Raw genomic sequence first — 26847 nt, 5'->3', positions numbered from 1 at the left:
TGCTGATGGTCTGTGCAGTACCGACACACAATGGCTGGCAATTCTGCCTTTTAGGCAAGTCCTGGGTATCCATCCAAGAGGAAATTTGCATGCAGGTTGGTAAGTTTTCACTATTTTGGAGGGATTTTTTCCCCCTATTCATAAACATTTTTTCCTAACATATAAGAGTGTTCTTATATAATCCACTGTATTTAGGATTAGTTGCAAAAAAACCTCAGCATGTAGGGTGCAATAATATACGTTTCCAAATACAGAACCTTATCAAGTGAAATATGATTGATTGAGATGGAAAATATCCTATTCAGTACCACCGGACTGTAACTTGTGCATTGTTTTTGTGCAATTCCGCCTATTGGTATCTATGCCAGAGTTTTTAGTTGGCATAGACTGACCTCACAATTGCATCCTACCCATATGGTGCAAGGTATGTGTTGATGTTTTTAAATTAACATTTCAAGACCAACAAATTGAAAAATAAGAGCAAATAAGACACTACATTGTATGGAGTGGTACTTGTGTTACTGTGCTGGGTTGTTAGATTGTATGTTTTTGGATGCTATATATATTCAAATGATATATAATAAAAGAAAAGAAAAGCTGAATTATATATATATATATATATATATATATATATATATACATATAATTATAGACCCTTCATTTCTTTGTCAGTTGACAAACTCTGCAGGGGATCAAATAATTATTTTCTCCACTGTAGGTAATATAGGTCCTATAAAATGAAAAATAAAATAAAAAAAAAAGAAAAACGATTCACTGTTGCTGGTTAAATAATAAACTTTGTGAATTACTTTTCATTGCAGATCCAGATACATGTTACTATTCAGTGGCTCTGGTAAAAGAGTCAAGTAATTTCATGTTTAAGGACCTTAAAGGCAAGAGGACTTGTCACACTGGATTCGGAAGGGCAGCAGGTTGGACTGCTCCAATTGGAACTCTCATCTCACAGAACATGTTTCAATGGGGTGGACCTGAGATCAAGCCTGTTACGAGAGGTACATACCCTTTTTTTCACCCATTGTACAAGTCTACAAATAAATTGTTCTCTCCATTTCATAACTTTTTTAATTTACATTTTCCTGATTAGGCCAAGAATAAGAACAGATCAGGGTTAAATCCATAATTTCTGCACTGTAAACCAACTGTCTTGTGCTACAGCTGGCCCCTTTCCCTACCTTAATCAACTAGCTGGCTTTAGCATCACAGTAAGAAGATTAGACATCATAACCACACATGGCACGCCAAAGCTGAAAGTAAGAGTTCAAACTGTGCCAGTACACCAAGTATAAACCAACAGAAGAGTAAGGAAAGCTGTCACCTGACTCTAACAGTGCAGTTCTAGGTGTACTGGCTCAGATAGGGTGAGTTTAAATGACACAGTACATGAAGCAATGCAAAAATACATAGAGTTTGCAGGGACGGCAACAATAACAGTCCAATTAAAATTGCTCTGACAGGCAATAGTCTGGAACCTTTTATTACACATAGGATTATGTTATGGAGTAGGCAGTAACATGATTCCTGAGTGGCTGTATGCTGCTCTGACAGCTCTGGCCCTACCTAGGTCATGGACTATGTTTTGCTGTGTAGAAATACAGCCCTGGAACTCATCTGGTTAAAGTGTAATATTTTCTTTTATACAACCAAACCGCACTATGTACATTTTCTTTTACTGCGAAGATCTCCAGCTTTTGGCTATTGCAATTCTCTGTACTTTGTATCTGGAGACAGTCAGGAAACATTTTGCTACTTCATCAACTAAATATTCAATGTCCAGCAGGAGCAAGAAAGCTTGAAAAAGTAAACCCAAAAGCAAACATTTAATAAACGGCAGTTTACCAATACTTAAATGTGGAAGCTGCATCCGTTTTCCTTTTCAGGCTTTCTTTCCTTTATTTCACCTGATGATCCAGCCAGTATGTCTGTTGTTTTTCAAAAGAACAGGTTCTTTCGCATATGTAGCAGTTATGGGGATGAGGCAAACCATTTACCACTGACAGGGGTGCTTACAATGGTCAGATTTAATTTATTCATGTAACACCTTTGGAAATGGAGTTTAGCTTCCATTTGTTAGTGTATCTAAATCTGCTAGTCCATCTAACACTCACCTACCCCAGACTGATAATGTCGCTGTCCAAAGGTGCCCCCTGTGTTCATGCATCCAGAATGGGGGACTCTAATACAGCAGGTGTGTTACTAGCCAGATCACCAGATAGGAAAGTCTAAAAAAGAAAACAAATGCAGCCCCCACATCTAATAATTGGTAAACTGCAACACATTACTGTGACAGACCCAACTGGGACAGGTACTTTTGGAGGAGACTAAGGGCTAGCCTTCTACTCACTATTTATGGCCTGTGAAGGAGACCAGGGATTATGTCTGCTTCACCCAGTCAGAGCATGGAAAAGAGCGTGATGAACGCTGAGAGTGAGACTGGAATTAATTCTCTTCATAAAGACAGTAAAGCTTTCCTTCTGGAGTGGATGGAAAGGTGTAATATTAATCTTGTACAGGTTAATGATCAGAGGAATTATGGTGGCCCTCCTGTAGACAGGGTTGGAGAAGCTCCTCCACTTGGGACAGAAATATTTTTCAACAATCTCCCTCAAGAAATCTATGAAGATAAATGAATTCCACTTTTTCAGACTGTTGGAGTATTGTATGAGCTTTGTCTCACGATGGACAGATTCCCCAGTGGGGACCAGGCACTTGAAAGACAGCATGCGTAATGTACTTGTGTATGTGCCAGGCTGTCTGGGGTGGGCTCCTGGCTGGCCCAGGTGTCTAGCTGTTGATTAGCTTACTGTTATTTAAGTTACAGTTAGCTGTTCATTAGATGTACTGAAGATATTACTGTTTAATGTTTTCAGTGTTTAGGATCATGTGATCAAGCTCTTATCTGATTTTGTGTGGTATAAAGTCTCTGTAAATTTTCAATAAAGGGAGTTAGTGTTCCATTTGTACCTAAAATAGTGTTTTCTAGTTCTTGGGTGAGATGTCCAGTTATAATACCTTGTTTCTGTGTCCCAGCGGTGAGGAAGCAGTTCTCTGACAGGGTGCCAGCTGGTCCTTACACAAGCAGGTCACCCTGGCGGAAAACGCTGCTCACCCAAAAGGTCTAAGCAGAGAACTCCTGATGGTGGAGATAGGTTTTTCTGCTTGTTGGTCCTCGGGATCACCTCACCAGAAGGTGAGCAGGCCAGGGTCCCGTAGCAGATATAGCAGGTTGGGATCAAGCAGAAGCATAGTCAGTAAACAAGCCAAAGGTCGGTAACAAGTGGTTGCAGGTTGGGATCAAGCAGAAGCGTAGTTGAGGAACAAGCCAAGGGTCGGTAATGTGTTGTAGTGAAGATAAGGACAGATGCAGGTATGCAAAGGAGCAAGATATTGGCTGGAGAGAGCACAATAACCTGGCAAACAGGAAGTGCAAAATCAAGGCTTATATAGGAAAATCATGGCAGGAGAAAAGAGTTCCAGGTTTACAGAAAACAAGGTACAAGGCAAGATTGTCTAAGGGATCAGGAAGGAAGCTATTCAGCATCTCAGGTGGCTCAGCAAGAAGGCTTACTGTCAGAAACAGCAGAGGTCCCAGGCTCAGATCCAGGCCCTGACAGTTGGTCAGCTGAGACCTGCCACTGCACATCTAGTTCTATTCTGCCATCTTCGTCTCTAACATCATTGGGGTGTCTCTTCTGGATTTTGCAGCTGACTCCCTGATGACATGTATGCACAGCGTTTCAGCATCAGAAGGGTGGTTGCAAGAATCAGAGAGAGATAAGTAACCTAGGACACACTGCAGTGCATGTGTTCTAGAATACCTGCAGACTTTTGGAATGTGTGGTGTTGGTATTCCAGGAGGCTTTGGACATTAAAAACTTCATTCTCCCTTCGGAGAACTGGGGGGATGGTTCCCCAAAAAGGTATTACAAAAAAATGCTAAAAAAATATCTGATTGTTGGAGAGGAGGCAGATTAGGGTGGAATACCAGAAAGTAGGCGAGAAGGGTGAAGGTCCATTTTAATGTAAATGCTATCCACCAAAAATGAGGGTTAGCAAATTGTCTGCATCAGCAATATACAGTATAGCTAACAGCACTAAAAAGATAAAACAAAACAATTTTTTCCCAGCACACTTCTGAACTAGCCAGCCAAACTAAATGAATAATACTGTCTAACAAACTGCATTAAAAGGTTTTAGTTGTACAACATTTGCAAATATATGTAGAAGCCACACTGCCTCATCAAGGTCTCTCTGTTTAGGCCTTATAACCCTACTCTATGAGAGTCTCCATATTGGAGTAAATACAGAAATGGGCAAATTTAGGGAAGGTTATGCCTGGAGGCAACCCATTCCTGTGTGGTTTGGTTAGGTCTACATTACAGAGAGGGACCTTGATGAAGCATGGTGGCTTCCAGATAAACAGTATTTGCAAATGTTGTGGATCTAAAACCTCTATTACGTAAATTGCTAGATTGCTTTTTTTTTCTGGCTAGCTGGCCTTCTGGACCCTTATCCCGCTTCTTTGACGATTTCTCCGCCTGGTTACCTTTCTTCCTCTCCTCAGAGCTACCCTCCATCATCCTTGGAGACTTCAATATCCCTATCAACGTCAATAACCCGGCTACTTCCCAACTCCTTCACCTAACCTCTTCTTTTGCACTCACACAGTGTACACAGTCCTCCACCCACTCCGACGAGAACACCCTGGACCTTGTTTTCTCCCATCTCTGCACCCCCCACTACCTCACAAACACCTCTTTCCCTCTCTCTGACCACAACCTCATTACATTCTCCATCTCCCCATCCTCAAACACCTCCCCCCCAAACGTCAAACCATCACCAGCCGTAACCTCCGCAACCTGAACCCTGCCCCTCTCCACTCTGCAGCTGACCGACTCTACAACAGTATCCTTCCACTGTCCTGCCCTGACCTGGCCACTACTGCTTGTAACAACCCCCTCTCAGCCGCCCTAGACTCCTTAGCACCCCTAACAACACGTAGCATTAGACCCCGACCGCTTCAACCCTGGCAGAACAACCACACCAAAAATCTTAAACGACGCAGTCATGTGCTGGAGTGACTATGGCGCGAAACCAGATCCCAACAAGCATTCACCCTATACAAATCTGCCTTCCTCACCTACACTTCCTCCCTCCACGATGCCAAACAAGCCTACTTCATAACCCTCATCAATACCCTCTCCTCCAGTCCTCGCCGGCTCTTCTCTACTTTTAACTCCCTACTCTCTCCCCCCCCCCCACCTCCACCCAGTACCTCACTCACCGCCCACGAGATTGCCAACCACTTCCAAAACAAGATCAGCGCAATTCGTAGGAACATCGCCAATGCTCAGACTTCCACCCCACCTAGCCTCCCTCCCTTGATAACCCTCTCAACACTCCCCTCCTCTGACCTTGCAACTGCACAGACCCCCACCTCACCTAACATCCCACACACTAAAACCCCCCCAACACTCCACTCCTTCGACCTTGCTACCACTGCTTCACTCACATCTTCAATCTCTCCCTCTCTACTGGTACATTCCCCTCCCCCCTAAAGCACGCGCACATCACTCCCATACTCAAAAAACCCTCCCTGGACTCCACCGACCTGAACAACCTTAGACCCCTCTCCCTGCTGCCATTTTCATCCAAACTCCTCGAGCACTTAGTCTATAATCGCCTAAGCTCTCACCTCAATGACAACAACCTCCTTGATCCCCCACAGTCTGGCTTCCATCTCCTACACTCCACCAAAACCGCCCTACTCAAACTCACCAACAATCTGCTAACCGCCAAAGCTAATGGCCACTACTCAGTGCTCCTACTCCTTGACCTCTCTGCGGCCCTCGACACAGTCGACCACCCCCTTCTCCTTAAAAAACTATACTCCCTTTGCCTCAGAGACTCCACTCTCTCCGGGCTCTCCTCCTATCTATCCCAGCGCTCCTTCAGTGTTACCTATAACGCTGTCACCTCCCCCTCTCTGTTGGGGTCCCCCAAGGCTCTGTACTTGGGCCCCTTCTCTTCCCCATCTACACCTCCTCCCTTGGCCAACTGATACACTCCCATGGCTTCAACTACCAGCTCTACGCCGACGACACGCAAATCAACCTCTCTACCCCTCGCCCCACCCCTTCAGTCTCCGCCCGAATCACCCGCCTGCTGAACGACATATCAGATTGGTTGTCACTCCACTTCCTCAAACTAAACCTTTCCAAAACCGAGCTCCTAGTTTTCCCCCCAGCCCGCACCCCTCCCCCCCCCCCAACCTCTCCATCACGACCAATATCGCCATCATCAGTCTCACCCCGCAAGCTAAAGTTCTAGGTGTCACTCTAGACTCCAATCTGTCCTTCCAGCCCCATGTCCAATCGCTGGCAAATTCATGCAGGCTCCACCTCCGCAACATCTCCAAAATACATTCGTTCCTAACCCCAGACACTACTAAACAACTCATTCACTCCCTTATTATCTCACGACTCGACTACTGCAACTCCCTCCTCACCGGCTTACCTCTTCACAGACAATCCCCGCTTCAGTCTATCCTGACCTCTGCGGCCAGACCTTACCAACCACTCCGTATCTGCCACCCCCCTCTGTCATTCCCTCCACTGGCTTCCGATTGCCCAACGCAAAAAATTCAAACTTCTAACATTGACATACAATGCTATTCATAATACTGCCCCAAACTACCTTACCGACCTGATATCCAAATACCACCCTACACGTACTCTTCGCTCCTCACAAGACCTCCTACTCTCTAGCTCCCTGGTCTCCTCCTTCCATGCCCGACTCCAGGACTTCTCCAGGTCTTCCACCATCCTCTGGAACTTACTACCCCAATCCATCAGACTGTCACCTATCCTCCTCACCTTTAGGCGTACCCTGAAAACCCATCTCTTCAGGGAAGCCTACCCGCTCTCACCTAATTGCCGATCTCCTCCACTCCTCCTACCACTCCATCCCCCACAGCCATTTCCTCCTGTACCACTATCCCCTCCCTCTTAGATTGTAAGCTCCAAGGAGCAGGGCCCTCAAACCCCTCGTGTATTGTATTGTATTGTTACTGTATTGTCTCATGTACTGTCTCCCACTATAATGTACAGCGCTGAGCAAACTTTTTGGCGCTATATAAATACTGTATAATAATAATAAAGTGTGCTGGGAAAAACATGTGTTTTGTTTGTTCTGTGTGAAGTTATTCCATGTGCCCTTACTTAGTTGTAAAATTGTGTTGCCATTTTTGTTTAGCACTTTAAAGGTATCTGTTTCAAACACACAATGATATGAAGGATAAATTCAGGTTTGATCAATTCTTCTGCACAATTTTATAAAGGTTGAAGAGCTCTCTTCACTGAAGTTTAGTACATTACCTTCTTTTTAAGGCTATTTGCTGTGCAAAGTAGGGTATTAGGTTTTTAATAGTGAATTTAAAGATCATCTTTAAAATATTTATTTTGAATTTCTTTGAGACATGTATACATACAATTCTATTGCCTGAAATTATATTTCTTGTTTTCAGCCTTTGCAGAATTCGTTTCTGCTGCCTGTGTTCCTGGAGCCAACGATCCAATCTTGTGTAAGCAGTGTGCAGGAAAGCAAGATAAAAAGTGCAAAGCATCTGAAAATGAGCCATATTATGGCTATTCTGGAGCCTGCTTGTGAGTATACTGTAACCTCTACTATCTAATTCACCTAGAGGTCTCCACTTAAATGAAATAGTGGACGGTCATCAACAGGAACACTGGATTTTCTCTTTTTTCACTCAGTATTATAACTACCCTTCTCTGAGGCTTTCCATAAAAACACCATTTTTGGTTATAAAACCCCAAGTGATATCATTCCTCATGGAGCCAATTAGCTTGAGGAGTTGCTTTGTACCAATACAGTTTTTTAAGCTGACCATACATGATTCCTCCATCCCCACAAACAAAGTGAATAAAGGAATCCCCCCCCCCCCAGGACAATTTTCCTGTTGAAAAATAAAATATTCCTCAGCGTCCAATCAAATCAACGTCCTCAATATGTATCCTTAAGTGACTTCATAATTTTTCAAGACTCTTTATATGCTCAATAAAGTGATATCCTCCTCCTCTTCTTCTTTAACCCTCAAAATGTTTTTCATAGAAAACGCACATTACCTATGTCATACACTATAAATCAAACTAAAATACACTCACATAAAAGTGCTCAAAACATACAAAAACTCCACCAAGTGTCATTCCACATGTGATATCCGTAATTCCTAATATTACCGACTAGGTATGAATAACTTGTTCAAGTGTGTTTCCAACTCGTGCGTTCTTGGTTCAAAATTCCTCCCCCGAGTGATCTCTCCTTCCAAAAATTTAAATTGTATATAGTGTAGTATATTCCACAGATATCATAGCATGCCACACTGTGCTCCCATGGTATCAAACCGAAAACCACCAATTAAGTGAGAAAATAAAGAAATCCGCCACCTTCCTATCCATGCCCCTTACCAAACTTTAGAGAAAAGACAGCTTTCCACAGATAAACTGCTCTCCAACCAATTTCGCTCTTGTTGTTCAGTCACAATGTCAATGCATGAATAAAAGACAGAATAGACACCATTGTTTAATATTTCAAAACCATCTGATTTATTAGATGAAAAATCGCCTACACAGTTATGATGTACATCAGCGTTGTTTCATAAAAAATGTAGACCGGACCTCATCTAAAATGGCTTCTGGTTGGCCATCACCTTTTGACACGTTTCGTCATTCTGACTGACATGATCCTTTGACAAAGTCAGAATGACAAAACATGTCAGGAAGTGACTGCAGACACCAACCAGAAGAGCACAGTGTGGCATGCTATGATATTTGTGGAATATACTACACTATATACAACTTAAATTTATGGAGGGAGCGATCACTCAGGAGGAGGAATTTTGAAGCAAGAACGCACGAGTTGGAAATACATTTGAGCAAGTTATTCATACCCAGATGGTAAGAGTAGGAATTACGGATATCACATGTGGAATGACACCTGGTAGAGTTTTTGCATGTTTTGAGCACTTTTATGTGAGTGTATTTTAGTTTGGTTTATAGTGTATTACATAGGTAATGCACTATGTGCAGTTTCTATTAAAAAAAATTGAAGGTTAAAGAAGAAGAGGAGGAGGATATCACTTTATTGAGAATATAAAAGATCTTGAAGAATTATGAAGTCACTTGAGGATACATATTGAGAACGTTGCTTTGATTGGACGCTGAGGAATATTTTATTTTACTTTGGACTTCCTGGGGAGGAAGGGACGTCTTGGTGACCAAGGCTTGGGTAGTACACATTGTATTTTGCAGTCAAAGTTGGTTTGTAATTGTATTATTTCCCTGTTGAACCCATCAAATCCATCTATGACCAGCTTTACTTAGAACACATTGATAAATGAAGCCTTCCACATAACTTTCTATTCATGTGCTTTGATACGGCACTTTGAGAACATCCAACTTCTTTTGCAATTACCTTTTGAGGCTTTCCCTCCTTATGGAGGATGTCAGTGATGGTTTTCTGCACAACTGTCAGGTTGATTTACTAAAACTGGAGAGTGCCAAATGTGGTGCAGCTGTGCATTATAGCCAATCAGCTTCTAACTTTAGCTTATTTAATTAAGCTTTGACAATAAAACCTGGCAGCTGATTGGTTTCAATGCAGAGCTGTACCAGATTTTGCACTTTCCAGTTTTAGTAAATCAACCCCAATGTGTTAGTACAGACACTTTGACAAATCAAACACAAATAATACTTAGCTACCTGTCTTACCACTGGTCCCTGATAAACAAGATATTTTAACTGTTATTGACCAGTGCCTTAGCTATTGTCTTGTCTGTTGAGTAGAGGCACTGTCAGACTTATGAATGCAATTTGCATTGTGGTGCATTGCTTAAAATAGTGTAAGTGCATTTTTCTGTGGGTTGAGGCCTGGTAAAGAGAGTGTTGGACATTATTCGATCCAAAAGACTGAAAGCATATTGTGGTGAAGAAGAGACACTTTGGGGAACCACCTCCAGGATGGAGGTGAGTATTGCACTGTTGTTTTTTATTCCTGCTGGGAGATTAAAAAAAAAATAAAAACATTTTAAAAGTTGGCCTTTAAGGATCGATTCAAGTGAATGGGCTGTCTAAAGGACCAGTGGACATACATGTACAGGTGAAACTCGAAAAATTAGAATATCGTGCAAAAGTTCATTTATATCAGTAATGCAACTTAAAAGGTGAAACTAATATATGAGATAGACTCATTACATGCAAAGCAAGATAGTTCAAGCCGTCATTTGTCATAATTGTGATGATTATGGCTTACAGCTCATGAAAACCCCAAATCCACAATCTCAGAAAATTAGAATATTACATGCAATCAATAAAACAAGGATTGTACATAGAACAATATCAGACCTCTGAAAAGTATAACCATGCATATGTACTCAGTACTTGGTTTGAGCCCCTTTTGCAGCAATTACTACCTCAATGCAGCGTGGCATGGAAGCTATCAGCCTGTGGCACTGCTGAGGTGTTATGGAAGACCAGGATGCTTCAATAGCGGCCTTCAGCTCTTCTGCATTGTTCGGTCTCATGTCTCTCATCTTTCTCTTGGCAATGCCCCATAGATTCTCTATGGGGTTCAGGTCAGGCGAGTTTGCTGGCCAATCAAGCACAGTAATCCCACGGTCGTTGAACCAGGTTTTGGTGATATATATATAACCAAATATATATATATATATATATATATATATATATATATATATATCTGTAAAGGGGAACCAGAGTTCCCCTTTACAGATGAATCCACAAAGTTCCCCTTTACATTTGACCTTGAACAGTTCCCTTACACTGTAGATTCAGATGTAAGGGAGAACTCTGGTGACCCTGATTAAGGGGGAACACTGAGAACTCTGATATACGGAGGAAACTCTGACATATGGGGAAAAGTTGCAGACTCTGGTGTAAATGGAAACTCTGATATAAGGGGGTCTCTGGTAACCAGAGCCCCCACTTTCACACTTGCATCATAGTTCCCAGCATTCCCCTTTAATCAGGGTTCCCAGAGCCCCCCTTTAGATCAGAGTCCGCAGAATTTCCACTTACACTGTAAGAGGAAGCTCTGTAAACTTTAATGTAAAGGGGAACTCTGTAAGGGGTGCTCTGGGAACCCTAATGTAAGGGGTGCTCTGGGAACCTTGATTTAAGACAGGGCTCTCATGTAAGGGGGAACACTGTGTACTCTGGCGTAAAGGGGAACTCTGATGTAAGGGGATCTCTGCTCACCAAAGCCCCCCTTACATCAGAGTTTGTAGAACACCTCTTACATCTGACTTCCCTTTAAATTATTATTATTATTATTATTATTATACAGGATTTATATAGCGCCAACAGTTTGCTCAGCGCTTTACAATATAACAGGAGACAATACAGCAACAATACAGTTCAATACAAGAGGGTTAGGATGGCCCTGCTCATTGGAGCTTACAATCTAAGAGGGAGGGGCTAGTGATACAAAAGGTAGTAGTTGTTTGGGATGGACTGATAGAAGGAGTCGAAGATTCCATTATTAGCTGAGGACAGGAGAGGATTCCCTGAAGAGATAGGTTTTCAGAGATCGCCTAAAAGTGAGCAGAGTAGGCGATAGTCTGATATATTTGGGTAGAGAGTTCCAGAGGATGGGGGAACCTTTGGAGAAGTCCCGGAGATGAGCATGGGAGGAGGAGACAAGGGAGCTAGAGAGAAGGAGGTCGTGTGAGGAGCGGAGAGTACGGTTTGGGTGATATTTGGAGACAAGATTGCTGATGTAATTTGGGGCAGAGTTATAAATGGCTTTATATGTTATTGTTAATGTTTTTAATTTTATCCATTGGGCAATGGGAAGCCAGTGGAGGGACTGGCAGAGAGGGGTGGCAGATACGGAATGGTTAGTAAGGTGGATGAGTCTGGCAGCAGCATTCATGATAGACTGAAGAGGGGATAGCCTGCGATGAGGTAAGCTAATGAGGAGGGAGTTACAATAGTCAAGGCGAGAGATAACAAGGGAGTGGATAAGTTGCTTAGTAGTTTCCGAGGTTAGGAATGGTCGTAATCTGGAGATGTTGTGGAGGTAAAGTCTACAAGATTTGGACAGTGATTGGATTTGGGGCTGAAAGGATAGATGGGAGTCTAGGATTACACCTGGCACCCTGACATGAGGGGAGGGAATGATGATTGTGTTATTGATATTGATGGAGAAGTCAGGGGAGGGGGCACGAGCTGGTGGGGAATACGAAGAGCTCAGTTTTGGAAAGATTGAGTTTGAGGAAGTGGAGTGACATCCATGCCGATAAGTCACATAGTAGGTTAGTAATGCAAGAGGAGACTGAAGGGGTGAGGTGAGGAGTAGAAAGATAGATTTGTGTGTCATCAGCATAGAGATGGTACTTAAAGCCATGGGAGTTTATCAAGTGACCAAGGGAGGAGGTGTAGATGGAGAAGAGTAGGGGTCCAAGGACAGAACCTTAAGGGACCCCTACAGAAAGAGGAAGTGGAGAGGGGGAGCCAGAGTTATAGGCTGAAGGAGTGCTGCAATACATAGGAGGAGAACCAGGAGAGAGCAGAGTCTCGGAGGCCAAGAGAGTGGAGTTTTTTGAAGACGAGGGGATGGTCAACAATATCAAAAGCCGCAGAGTTAGATTAGTTTACTCACTGGGAGGCAAGAGAGAGAGAAGGGAGGGAGGGTGGAGACTTCATTCACAGACAGTGAATGGATGGTGAGCTCACTCACCCAGGATGGAACATCGGCAGTCTGCACCTCTCATCTCCACAATGCATCTACTGGCTGCTGGGCTTCAAACTTCAGGAGGAGAGGGGCAGGAGTAGATCCACTCCCTCTCTCCCTCCTTTCCCATCAGTGCGAGGGATGAAGGGGGGAACTGTCAGTGCTGGCTCTGGGCTGTGTGAGAGACTCTCAGCTTAGAGCACTGCAGCCTGCAACCCTGCTGCCCCCCCTCCCCCAGTGGTGGAACGTCAGGGCCTGGTCGCAAGTGTGACCTTTGCGACCCTGGTAGTTCTGCACTGGGAAAGAGAGAGATGTATGCAGTCAGAAGATAGTATCCACTCCCAAGCGTGCTGTCACCAACCCAAATTTAGTATAGAGGGGTGTAGCACTGCCCCCCCCCCCCCCCAAGAGTCCCTAGAATATTTAGGTTCTCTGTTAGTCACTGGGCCCTGGTCAGAGCACCACCCCTGCTGACACCACCAAAGTACCTTGGCAAGGTAGTTTACTGGTTATCATACAAAGAAAAATGCACACACACAAAATACACACACACAAATTATTAAGTTGTATTAGAATCAAAGAATAGTATGGCAGGCAAGGAGTACAGACACTCAAAACTATCAAAAAGTGAGGTAGTATACAACACAGTACAGTACTCCTTTAACCCCTTGACGCTGACCACGTGCAAATTAGTGGCCTCACAGAACTGGGCTTTTTTCCATGGGGCCACTAATTTGCCTACCTGTCTTTAAGACAAAGACTGGGGTGTCACTGAGAGCCCCAGTCCCTATTCTGGGTCACATGATCACTGTGATAGCCTCTGATTGGCTATCACAGTAATCCATCGCTGTGAAGCCCGCCCCCCTTGTTTTCTTTCTCTGAATAGAGAAGAGAGATACATTGTATCTCTCGCTGTCCTTTTTAGAGAGAAAAAAAAAGTGTGTGTTAAAAAAAATAAAATAAATAAAATGTAAAAATAAATAAACAAAAATACCTAGATCAAGGTTTGATCTAGGTCTGTGCCAGGGTTAGTGTTTGGGTCAAGGTCAGGGTCAAAGGTCAGGGTCAAGGGTGCAGTTTTTAGTTTTTTTTTTAAATTAGTATCAGTGCCAGTCAGTGGCAGGATTAAATAAAAAGTGCACTGTTGTTTCTGGGCTGTACTACAGGTACAAACAACAACTAACATTCAAAGGAGCAGGATAAATTATTTTGGGTTATTTTTTGGTGGTAGGTTATGGTAGTAGCAAGAAATATACCGATAAATTTAAGAAAATCTTTTTTGGGCAAGTTTTCCTTTGGTAATAAAAAAAATCAGGAGGTATCCATTACCATTTACCACCAACTGAAAGCCCAATTTGTCCTAATAGAACAAGGTATAATCCATCTGGATGTACAAAGTAGTTGTGATGATACGTACAGTTTTGCTAACATGTCAAAGTTGCAAAATTGTGCTTAGGCATTAAGATTTTTTTTACCATTAGGCACGAAGGGGTTAAGACAGGCACACCCTTCTGCAGGAGTGAAGATGTAAATGATAGCTCTCAGACTGAGGGATTTTTCCCAAGTGTGCAAAGATCAGTAACAAACACAGGGCTAACTCATTTGTAGCCCCTCAGTCAGAAGAGACTACGTTTAACTTCAGGAAGTTGGCCAAAGATTACACCCACAACTAAACTATATGTTGGGTTCTTCTGCCGGCTTTGTTGGGGCCCTTACATTGGTGCTCACTGAAGGATGAAGTCCCTTTAAGATACTGATTTGTAACTTTGGTGGTTGATTTTACAGATAAAAGTAACTTTAAGAGAAGAAAAAGGATTGCGGAAAACAAATAAGATGTGTGTCCCTTTAAATAGATAAGTTGGACTTGTAAATCCAGAGTTCTGCCTAGCAGGGGTTAGCAGAGTTTATTTAGTCATATAAGCTACAGGTTAGTGAAGTGGTTGTAAATGATAGACTATAGCAATGGATGGGTTATGGCACATGTGCTGATTGTGTAAGAATGGCAAACTGTATCAGTAGGTGGGGTAAGGAATCTTTATTGTTTGCAGAGGCCTGTACTATACAGTGTGGTTAACTTGAACTGGCTTGATCAGTGGATACACTTGCAACAAGAGTAGCGTAAAGTGGGTTAGGAACCCTCTCACCCAGTCCTTATGCAAAGCAGGGCATAGTGATGTGCATCTAACTGAAGAGGGGGTCCCTTTTTGTTCTATGAAGAAATGGCTGCGATGATGATGATGATAATGACCTCCAAATTCAGCAGTCAGCAAGTCTCCACCAGTCTGCCTCCTCAGGTTACCCGGCTTTCCAATGCCACTTGTGACTTTCTGGCCCAACCCGGTTTGGTCCCACGTGCCTCCACACAGCTCTCCCACACACGTCCTTATAGTGACAAAGTCTCTCTCCCTCTCTCCTGTGTTCCTGGGCTTTTTACTTTTACCCCTTGCAATTGCTCCTAGGTTGTGTAGTTTGATATTAGCAAACTGTAGGAAAAGTTCTGCTTCCAGCATACAGGTTCCAGTGGTCTCTGCACTTCTATATTGGAACTAGTGATGAACAGAGTTGATGAACACTGTTACCTTGTGGTCAAAGTTGACATCTACATTACAGTAACAATGCAGTGTTTCAGGGGTAAGTGAGATAATCACAAAGATCAGGGGACTACTAATTGGGGTTTCCACTGACAGCAGCACCAATGGCTACCTTCAGGGCCATCATTAGAAACAATAGGATCTTCTATAGCCTACTTCACAGGGCCAAAATACCCCCTACCATCCTCCAAACTGTGAGGCTGTATAAATGACAACACATGCTAGGGCTGTTTCACTGGAAATGGCTGGTACTCTGGGCCCACAGGGCAAGGTGCGTGAAGCACAACCTGCCACAGCAAATAGTAGCTACTAAGTGTGATTTGCAAAGCGTGCCACAGTGAAAATTGGATGTGGCTAGGAAGAATCTCATATTCGACACGGTTGGAAGTGCATGGTTAAATGGAGTCTGAGCCTACTCACAGTACACACTGAATGTATTTTACAGTGCCCTTGTACCCCCAAAATACTTTGTAATTAAGGATGGAAAAAACCATGAACATATCTGCAGACTATTAGTTACATACTTACAAAAGCAGAAACATATCCGTTGACAAAAACAGAAAAAAAAAACTAGGTTGTAAAAGAATAACACATATAGTTACATTTATGTGGCCTGTATCTTCATATGTCACTGCATCTAATACCTGATCCAACTGCCACACACAGTGGTTCCTCCTGCTGACTCTTACATCACTGCAAGACTTATTGCTTGGCAGGAGGAACCACAGCATGAGGCAGGAGAGAATATATTTGACACACTAGAAAATGTGGAATACCTACAGTAGCTGTGAAGCAACAAAGCACTGACATTTAAAGAGGCTGCTGAAAAGGTAATAAATATACTGTACATGTTATTATTTTACAGCCAAGGCTTCGTTTGCACGTGACCCTGTTGTGAATGGCTTCCCAGAGGCAAAGCAGATGCCCTCTGTCCTCTCCATTGCTTGATATTGCAGTGGGGGAAGGCAAAGACTGAGTGGTGCCAGGTGAGGAGAAGTCCACTCTCTAGCAGTGGATACACCTCTGGAGTTGTGCAGCTTAGTGAGCTGTCCATTACACTGCATGGCAGGCTGGCAGTGGGGGTATTTTACAGCTCACAGCCCCCGCTCTAAGCCGATAGAACCCGATATAGGAGGGCTGACTGTAACGCCCTGTTGGCTGTCTTAAATGCTGCTTAAAGTGGAATTCCAGCTTTAAAAATAAAAAATAAAAGTCAGCAGCTACAAAAACTGTAGCTGCTGACTTTTAAAAAACAGCCACTTACCTGTCCCTCGGTCCAGCTGTGTCCTCACCACCACTGGTTTCACCGGCCATCTTCTCTCCCTGGCGCTGGCATCTTTAGTGTGGGCACCTAAGTGTGATAGCTTGAGGCTTCACAGCCAGGTGCCCACAGCACATGTGTGAGAAGCGCTGTCCTTTGTGAATGGTCCCGTAGTCTTCTAGGACCTGTCACGTGTCCCAGAAGACTACAGGGAGGGAGGGGGAGGACAAATTCCACTTCTGATCGCCTAGGCGATCGCAGCGGAAGTGGGAGCGGGTACCTGTCAAATTCGGGTACCCACTCCCCAAAGGTGCCAATACTTAATGGGGAGCTGGGGGCAAAGCATTAAAGCTGAAGTTCCCCTTTTGGGTGGAGCTCCACTTTAAATAACACAGTCGTGGTTGTCACATACGTAAGTTGGACTTATCTGCTTTTGTTCATCTTCTTAGATGATTGCTGGCACTGTTTATAAAAAAACAAAGAGAATGTTTGTGCTTTATTCACGGTAAGTGACAAGGGCACTGCATTGTGGCAAGATCTACAAGTAAATTCTGTTTTTGCTGAAAATCTTACTTGCCTGAAAAAGTAAAAACTAATGCAGCCACCACATATAAGAACTGGTAATCTGAATTATATTAAATTTTTGTGGTTAAATATTCTTTCACTGGACACACGATCCCAGAATACATTTACAACTTGTATGACACTGTTACAATTGTTTCTTAGCAGTCTTTTATTTTTTTGTGCAGATGTCTGAAAGAGGATAAAGGTGACGTGGCATTTGTGAAGCATATTTTACAAGGTAATAAAACTATCTTGAATATAGCTGTTTCTTAATATTTTGGCATTTAAGCTGAATCTGGTCACAAAACCTTAATTTGTTACTAAACCCACAACAGTAAAATCAGTCTGTATATGCAGTAAAGCATGCTTGTTATACTCACTGTGGAACCTAAGGGGTTAATCCTCCACATTGTGTAAAAAGGCTGTTTGATCCTGTCTTCTCTGCCACTCCTCTTGTTGAAATGACCACCTGATACAGACTGAACTCATGGTCACATGCGCATGCTCAGTTTTGTGTGTATTGCTAGAGAGTTTTTTTTTTTCTTGGGAGCGCTCCCAGCACAAAGAACAAGGTGCCACTGAGAGCCCTGGGTTCAGCTTCCGGGTCACATGATCGCTGGGATAGCCTCTGATTGGCTATCACAGTGATCAGTCACTGTACAACCTGGCCCCTTGGGGGTTTTTTTCTCTCTAGGAATGGAGGAGAGAGATACATTGTATCTCTCCAACTCCTGGCATAGAGGGGGGAAAAAATGTTTGTTAAAAAAAAAAGTAATTAAAAAAAAAAAAGAAAGAAAGAAAAAATACCTAGATGAAGGTTTGATCTAGTTCAGTGCCAGGGTAAGTGTTTGGGTCAAGGTCAGGGTCAAAGGTCAAGGTTAAAAGGTCAGGGTCAAAGGTCAAGGTTAAAAGGTCAGGGTCAAAGGTCAGGACTTTTTTTTTAATTGGTATCAGTGTCAGTGTGTTTTAGGTAAAAAAAAAACAAAAAACAAAATGTGTACTATTGTTTCTGGACTGTACTACGGGTACAAACAACAAATAACATACACATATATGGTATCTCAAGAGCTGAAAAATGTATTTTGTGTTGTTCTTTGGTGGTAGGTTATGGTAGCAACAAGAAACACACAGCTAAATTTAAAAAAAAATTTTTTTTTACTATTTTGGGCCAGTTTTCCTTTGATAATAAAACAAAAATCAGGAGCTATCCATTATCATTTACCACCAAATGAAAGCCCAATTTTTCCTGAAAAAAACAAGGTATAATTCACCTGGATGTACAAAGTAGTTGTGATGATATGTACGGTTTTACTAACACATGTCAACCTTGTAAACTTGTGCTTAGGCATTAGGATTTGTTTTACCCTTAGGCATGAAGGGGTTAAATAAATCAGATGTGTGGAAATTTTTGAAAAAACTACTTGTCCAGGGACTAAATTGGTGCCCTAATCTACTTGTCCAGATAAAAAAATATTACTGTTAACCAAAACCGTTTTTAAATCGGAGGTGATATTAGGAATGTCTGGAACTTTTAAAAACAAAAGGGGCTTTATGGCGACTTAAACATTTATTATTTCTATTGTTGCACTGTTTATCTCCTCCCCCCCCCCCCCCCGCCTGTCTCCAGCAAAGCACCCAGGGACTAGCAGGGAGGGGAGAGACCTTACAGTGTAGTGAGCACCAATTGGCTGCTCCTTAGGAAAGGGGAGTGTCCGGCTCATCCTTTATCCCTTTCACTGCCAGAGCCGTTGTTTGGGTTTATTGCACAAGTTTAACCACTTCCCTGTCACCCTATAGCAGATATACTGCTACAGGGTGGCAGGGGTGCGCAAAATCATGTATATATACGCTACCGCGACTGTCAATCACCGTGTCCCAGCCAGTAATTACCCGCTGGCACCCAGTAATTACCAAGGATCTCTGACGGGGAAGAGGTTTGTTTACTTACAGTCCTCCTCCCTGTCGGCTCGGGCACACTGCACAGCACAGCCATCCAGAGCAGTGTGCTTGCAGTGAAGCACCAACACACCACCCCCCAGTAAAACACTCCCAGCACACAGTTAACCCTTTGATCGAGCCAGATGTTAGCCCCTTCCTGCCCAGTGCCATTAGTACTGATCACTGTAGCACTGATCACTGTATTGGTGTCACTGGAGATGTCAGTGACACCAAGTCAGTTCCCACCAGTGTCAGAATGCCCACCGCAGTCCCGCAGTCCCACTATAAGTCATTGATTGCCGCCATTATTAGTAATAAAAAAAAAACAATTATAGTATCTATACCACCATTTGTAAACGCTATAACTATCACATAAACCAATCTATTTACACGTATTTGGATTTTTTTTCAGCAAAGACATGTAGCAGAATTCATTTTGCCCTAAATTTATGATGAAATTAGATTTTTTCAATTTTTTTACTGGACATGTTTAATAGCAAAAAGTCAAAAATATTATTTTCCCCAAATTGTCTTTTTTTTTATAGCGCAAAAAATTAAAAACGCACAGGCGATCAAATACCACCAAAAGAAAGCTCAATCTATGGGGAAAAAAAAGGACCTAAATTTCATTTGGTTGCAGTGTTGCATGATCGCACAATTGTCAGTCAAAGTAACCCAGCGCCGTAACGTAAAAAATGGCCTGGTCAGGAAGGGGGATAAATCCTCAGGAGGGCAAGTGGTTAAAAAATCATTTTTGGCCTGAAGATTACTTAAACCCCCAAACATTATATATTTTTTGAAAGCAGACAATAAAATAGTGCTTGTTCCAATTTTTTATGTTGCATGATATTACGGCAAAATTTCAGTTAAAAAAAGTAAAAGTGCATTTTAGTGCACAAAAAAAACAATAAATTACCCTATTTTTTGTAAAATATAAAATATGAGGTTGCATCGAGTAAATAGATTTCCAATTTGGCAAACCTTAAATTTTCGCACACTCGTGAAATGGCAACGAACTTCAGTTCCCTAAATTTTCTATAGGCGACACTTTTAAAGCTCCTTAAAGGTCATCAGTTTAGTGTTACAGAGGAGGTCTGGTGCTAGAATTTTTGCTCTCATTCTGGCGTGCGTGGTGATATCTAACATGTGTATCGCAGTCGACGTTTACATACGTAGGCGCCCCAGCGTGTGCTTTTACGTTTGTACGTGTGGGGGGGGGACTCAATTTTTTTGGGGGGTGGGTGTTATGCGCTTGGGTGTAACTTAAATTTTTTACAATTAAAAAAGTTTTATATATGTATATATATAAACATATAACGTTTACTTATTTTTTTTTCCTGCCTAATTTATTTTTTGTTCTTCATCACATCAATTGTTCTTGTTCTTCATCACATAGGGGACAAAGTCCGTAGGTTTAGACAATATATTGGTTTTCCCAGAGCTCAGGTTTAACAAAGTAAGTTTGGTCCTATAGTAAGAGTTGGAGTTTTTAACTAAAATCATGGTGATGGTATTTATGTGTTAGTACATATAGTACAAAGCACATGAAAATATGCGATGTGCGATGTGCTAAGCTGTTAGATAATAATTTGCAGAAGCAGATTAGTCATGCATAACACATTTAATTAATATTTTATTGCAAAGGAAAGAGTTATTGAAGAAAGGTCAGACTTGTTTATATCTCTCATTTACAGTTGTGTTTGGGGGATGTTAAAAACAGGTGGTTTAGCAGAATTTTTACTCCCCCCCCCCCCCCAAAGATCCACCTTAAGCTGCAAAGGCAGGCAGCTGGATAGGGTTGTACACATTCCATGGCTGAAATGCTTTACAGCCATAGCGAAAAGATCCCCCTTGTCACCTTCGGTTGGCAGTACTGCCACCAAATGTGACCCATTCAAGTGACAGCTGTGTGTAGTGCAAGTGATTGTGGTGCGGTTGTACGGCATTTACAGGGTAAAACAGGCAATGAAAAGACAACATATTGCCTCCACACTGCCTGCCAAACTCATCAGAAAAGTGATCCAGTGCAGATTAGATTTAGTGCCTGGTCACACTGGTGCGATTTCAGATGTGATTTAAGAATTGAAATCGCATCTAATGAATGTAAATTTCAGTGTCCTAACATGCGATTTGCTGCAGCATTACTTTTTCTGCAGTTTTGTTGCGATTTTACATACATAGAATATATTGGAAATCGCATTGCAAATTGCAAGAAATCGTTGAAAATAAAGTCTTCAGAAATCGCACCTGAAATCTTGCTGAAATTGTACACAAATCGCGTGATTTTAAATTGCAGTGGTGTGACCGGTGACTGTGTCTAAATATAACCTATTAAAAAATGTGTCTCTAAAAATTTTCAAGGTTTTTAAAGAGTACTCATGCTCAGACTATGGTCTTAAGTCCCCAGTCATACCGATGCGATTTCAGGTGCGATTTGTGAATTGAAATTGCACCTGAAATCACATCAAATGAATGTGAATGTCAATGTCCTAACATGCAGTTTGCTGCAGCATGATTTCTATAGTTCTTGCATTACTTTTACTTCTGCAGTGTTATTGCAATTTCACATACATAAAATATAGTGGAAATTGCACTGCAAATTGCAAGAACTTTTTGAAAATCTTCACAAGTAGCAATTTAGGGCTTCTTCACACTTGACTGTTTTACCAACTCTTGCCAAACGCCCCTATAGCGTTTGGCAAGCGTTGGTCCGGAGTTTGCGGAGCGTTTTTTAACGCTCGGCAAACGCTTCGCAAACGCTGCATGCACGGTTCAGCGGCGATTGCTAGGTGTTTGCCGAGCATTAAAAACGCCCTACAAATGCCTATAATGAAGTTTGAATGGTGTTACCGCTCCGCAAACGCCCCCGCGACCGCGTCGCAACTGCACTGCAAACGCCGGCCAGGCGTTTGCGGAGTGGCACCATAGACTAGAATAGGAGGCTTCAACGCCTCCTGACTGGACCAGAGGCATCCGTTTTGCCGCGTCGCAACACTAACGCTTCCGTTAGAACAGCACCATGTGCTGCAATGTGCAGAATTGTCCGAGGCGTTTGGGAAGCGGTAAAAAGGCTTCCCAAACGCCTTTCTGCCGCCTGCACACAACGCTAGTGTGAACGTAGCCAAAATCTTCAGAATTTTTTTTTTTATAAAATACATGTAAATACTTTGGTGTATGTAGCACTCTCTTGAGGGGTGTTATGAGGTAAACCTGTAGGTAAATAAGAGAACCAAAACCTTTGCGACATGGAAGAGCAGGTTTGATACTAAAGTTGGTAGTTCCTCCACCCAGGAGAGGGCCTCTGTGAACAGAGAGGATTCCCTTCCTGGTAAATGAACCATTAACCAGTAATCTAATTAAAGTAATTGGGAGCAGAGGAATTACTTCAGCTAGCATATAACATCAACAACAGGTGTTGGCTCTGAGGAAGAGGCTGAGTCCTCGAAACACATTAGCCTGTTGGAAGTCCAGGGTTCCATTTATGGACTTATATGCAGTGTGGATTGGACACCACTGTTTAGTGTGATGTGCCTTTGTCCTGTATGTCAGTTGTGAGTATGATACTTACTTTTTATCCTTTTAATACATTTTTTTTTTACAATAATTCACTAGGCTGGTGCGCCCTCTGTTTGTTTTCATTGTATCCATTGACTTTGAACTACCCTGGTCCATTGAGGGCAGCAAAGAGTGCATTTTCCAGGACCTCTGAATTGTTACCATAGCCTTTGCTGAGTCCATCCCCAAGCACAGGAGTACAGAGTTTGCTATGTTTTTCCAGTCAATCACAGCCAGCGAGCCAATTAGCCAAAAGAGTTGAGCTGCAGCAGCTCAGGAGCAATCCTACTTGGGTGTCCCCATAGAAAGCTGCTTGCTCTGAGGGCACTTGGCAGAGGGGGGGGGGCCAGAAGTGCTAGCGGGGGACCGGAGAACAGGAGGATCGGGGCTGCTATGTGCAAAACCATTGCACAGAGCAAGTATGTATAACATGTTTGTTATGTTTTTGTTTTTTTAAACATTGCCTTTAATATTACTATGATACATTCTATGCAATGATTCTACTTTTTGATCATCATTTCTGCTAAACATCTCCTGAAATTTCACAACTTTGCTGGTGTATAGGGAACAAGCACAGGTTACTTTCACCCCTCAGTTGTTAGATGTAACAGCATTTGTGCTTTGTCAAGGTTTTTTTTTAACGTTCTGCTAGCTCTCTGTGATATAAAAAGTAGTACACATTCCTAGATTGTAAGCTCCAAGGAGCAGGGCCCTCCTATCCCTCTTGTATTGAACTGTGTTGTTGCTGTATTGTCTCCTGTTATATTGTAAAGCGCTGAGCAAACTGTTGGCGCTATATAAATCCTGAATAATAATAATAATATTAATTTATAAAATCAACAAAACATGAAGTGCAGCAATTAATTTTCTGCTTATGACATTAACTGTGCATCTACATTCATCTGCAGCTGAATACCATAATGGTTATGAACTGCTGTGCCTGGACAATACTAGGAAGCCAGTTGAAAAGTACAAGGAATGTTTCTGGACAAGAATTCCGGCTCATGCTGTGGTTACTGTGAACAGGGAAGAGAAAATCAGATCTGTGACTCAGTTCCTTGAGGAAGCTCAGGTAAATTCAATTTCTTTCCACCATAACAAATTCAGAGTATTCTGTACAGAGTAACAGTATACAGTAGTTATAAAAGCACATTTACTGGAGGTGTAAGTATATACTTGTAGACACATTTTTTCTGGAACCACTTTATATAGCTTACAAACATACACTTAAATATACTTTTCAGAGGCTATTAAAGAGGACCTGAAAAATCCTAGGTTGTCTAGGTTGTACCTACACCAATAAAGTTAAGAAGTAACTCCACTTTTGTTGAGAAAACAAACAATCTCCACTGGGTGATCTATGTACATTGCAATGTTTAACAGTCTTTGTTGCAGATTCCCACCTGTTTCTGCTCTGAAGAAATAGCTGTTTGTTTGGTTATGTCAATGTGCAAAGTGAATCTGAGTGACTTTTTCAATTAGCTGATACACTTGCGGTGTTCTAATGAGCAAACATTTCAGGGACTGAATCCCTTTTGAATTCAATAACCCTTTGAGGGTAACTGACCAAAATAGAAATGTTTGTTGCAGATGATGCCTTAAATCTGACTTGTATTTTAGTGCAGACTTTTGGGGAAATTAGTGAGCCAATCATACAAGCAGGAAATAACATTCCCCCCCCTCCCCTCTATTGTACAGCGCTGAGCAAACCCTTTGGCGCTATATAAACTCAATGTAATGTAATAATGGAGGAGTTCCACACACCAACGCTGTATGGAACACCTCCAGGTTGCCATACTGCATTGAATTTTACAGAAAACTACAGCAATGCAGATTAAAAAGGAAAGGTAATTTTTAATAACATTTTATTACAATATGGCTTGTATATCAATTGCACTGTTTGTTTTTGCTATTTTTCCCAATGAAAATGGAGTTACCCTTTAAACAAATGTGATGCCCTGTGGATGACATCATGCACATCCAGAAAACCAGAACCATGACCAAGTTATGGTTAACCACTTCAAGTCCGGACACTTTCACCCCCTTCTTGTCCAGGCCAATTTTCAGCTTTCAGCGCTATCACGCTTTGAATGACAATTGCGCGGTCATGCAAAACTGTACCCATATGAATTTTTTAGCATTTTTTTGAGACAGATAAAGCTTTTTTTTGGTGGTATTTATTCACCACTGGGATTTTTATTTTTTTTGCTCTATAAATGAAAAAGTCCAACAATTTTGTAAAAAAGTGTTTTTCTTATAAAACTTTGCAAATAAATAATATTTCATCATAAATCTTGGCCAAAATGTATTCAGTTATCTTTTTAGTAAAAAAAAATAACCCAAATTAGTTTATAACCAAAAATTATAATTTAAACATTTTTTTTTACATTTTTATTTTATTTTTTTATATTATTATTTATGTTTTGTTTTGTTTTTCTACATACTGTCACCCTAGCAGTACAGTGTCACCATGGTGATACTGTACTACTTGTGGGGGGTTATGAAGATTTTTTATTTTTTTTACACTGATTGCTTTTACACCCATAAAGGCTGTAAAAGCAATAATTTCTACTTCTCTCTGGCTGCATTCTTGCAGCCATTGAGAACTACTGTGTGAGCTGTGATTGGTCACAGCTTCTCACAGGGTACAAGGCTGTTGTGAATAGCCTTGTACCATGTGACCTCTGTGATCATTCACAGATTTCACACGTAGTAAGCAATGATGTCAGAAGTGACATCTTGCCTACTACTCTGCATGTGATCACTGATTGGCCAATCAGTGATCACATGATCGGGACCTCACACAGAGGTCCCTTACGACGATCAGTGTTCCACTGTGTCCGGAGGACACAGCGGGCACTGGATCGTGGTGCTGCACGCTCCCAGGGAGTGCGTACAGTCCAAAATGGCGGTCGCCGTTTATGAACGACAACCTGCCCTTGGACTGCCACATCCGGCCATTTATATACAGCGGCCGGACGGCAAGTGGTTAAAGTATATCTAAACCTAAAAAAAAAAGTTAAATACTGTATGTGGTGCCACCCCCAAAGGAGCCAATGGATGTTTGGGTTCTTTTGTTCCTGATGATGATGACCCAAAAGTTGGTACCACAGTCTCCAACATATTGCTTAGTTTAATTTCATTAACAGGGGGTCTGGTTTCCCTGAATTCAAAAGTTAAAGAGTAACTTCACTTCTGTTGAGAAAATAAATTATCCTCTGGGTGGTTTATATACTGTACATTGCAAGGATTTTACAAAACGTTTTTTGCAGATTCCTATCTTTTGTTATTCTGAGCTGTTTGTTTGACTGTGTCCTTGTACAGAGTGAATCTGTATGGGAGTGGTTTTATAATTAGCAATGAGCAGCTGCATCTGCAAAGCTCTAATGAAAAAACTGGCAGGGTCTGCATTCCTTTAGATGTGTTTCCTTTTGGGAGTATCTTGTCAAAAATTACATTTTTGTTGCAGGGGACACCACAAATCTGACGTGTATCTTATTGCAGACTTCTGGGAAAATCAGAAAGCCAATCACACAAGCAGGACATAAGATTTTCATGGGGCATTCTGTACACCATCTCTGTACAGAAGGCCTCAAGGTAGCCATATTGCATTGCATTTTACAGAACATTACAGTGCTGCATTGCAATTGAAAAGGAAAGGTAACTTTTAATAACATTTAATTACATTATGACTTGATAATAAGGATAGTTTTCACGGACAGGATTTTTTCAGGCTGTCAAAGTTTAGCTCAGAAAACAGAAGAAACAGGCTCCTAATAAAGAAAAACTGAACAAGAGAGGTGCACGGAGAAGGAGTTTTTAGACTTAATAAAGTCGTCACAGTTCATGTCAACACAAGGTGGTGCAGGACTCTTGAACAGCCCTGTGTATCAGATCTTCACCAGAACCACTGATGGTACAGATGTTGTGCTGTTAACATACCAATACAGGTAATTCAGATGCTGAAGCAATAGATACAGAAACCTCAGACAGATGGTCAGTGCAAAAAACTAACAATAGTAGAAACCATAGGTAGATAATCTGGACCAGTGCAGACAAGGAGAGTTCAGAAGATGCCCAGATAATCTACAGGAGTACTCCAGATGGAAGTCAGACTAAGTCAGGCCCCTCTCACACAGGCAATCTGATCAG

General features: G+C 41.9%; 1 protein-coding gene across 1 annotated transcript in view; it reads left to right on the top strand.

Annotated features, from left to right (window-relative positions):
• The window catches only part of LOC149459184 (serotransferrin-A-like), a 70891-nt gene that overhangs the window by 14476 nt on the left and 29568 nt on the right, over nt 1-26847 (top strand). Inside the window, exons 4-7 of the mRNA XM_089681551.1 lie at nt 822-1013; nt 7544-7682; nt 17388-17440; nt 23604-23767. Coding sequence (XP_089537677.1) covers nt 822-1013; nt 7544-7682; nt 17388-17440; nt 23604-23767 — 548 coding nt within the window. The remainder of the gene's footprint in view (nt 1-821; nt 1014-7543; nt 7683-17387; nt 17441-23603; nt 23768-26847) is intronic.

Source organism: Staurois parvus, unplaced genomic scaffold (genome assembly GCF_062004578.1).
Source record: "Staurois parvus isolate SC_StPar_1 unplaced genomic scaffold, SC_StPar_1.0 ptg000270l, whole genome shotgun sequence".
Lineage (NCBI taxonomy): Eukaryota > Metazoa > Chordata > Amphibia > Anura > Ranidae > Staurois > Staurois parvus.
The sequence above is the reverse complement of the archived record's forward strand: the minus strand, read 5'-3'. Positions and strand labels throughout refer to the sequence as shown.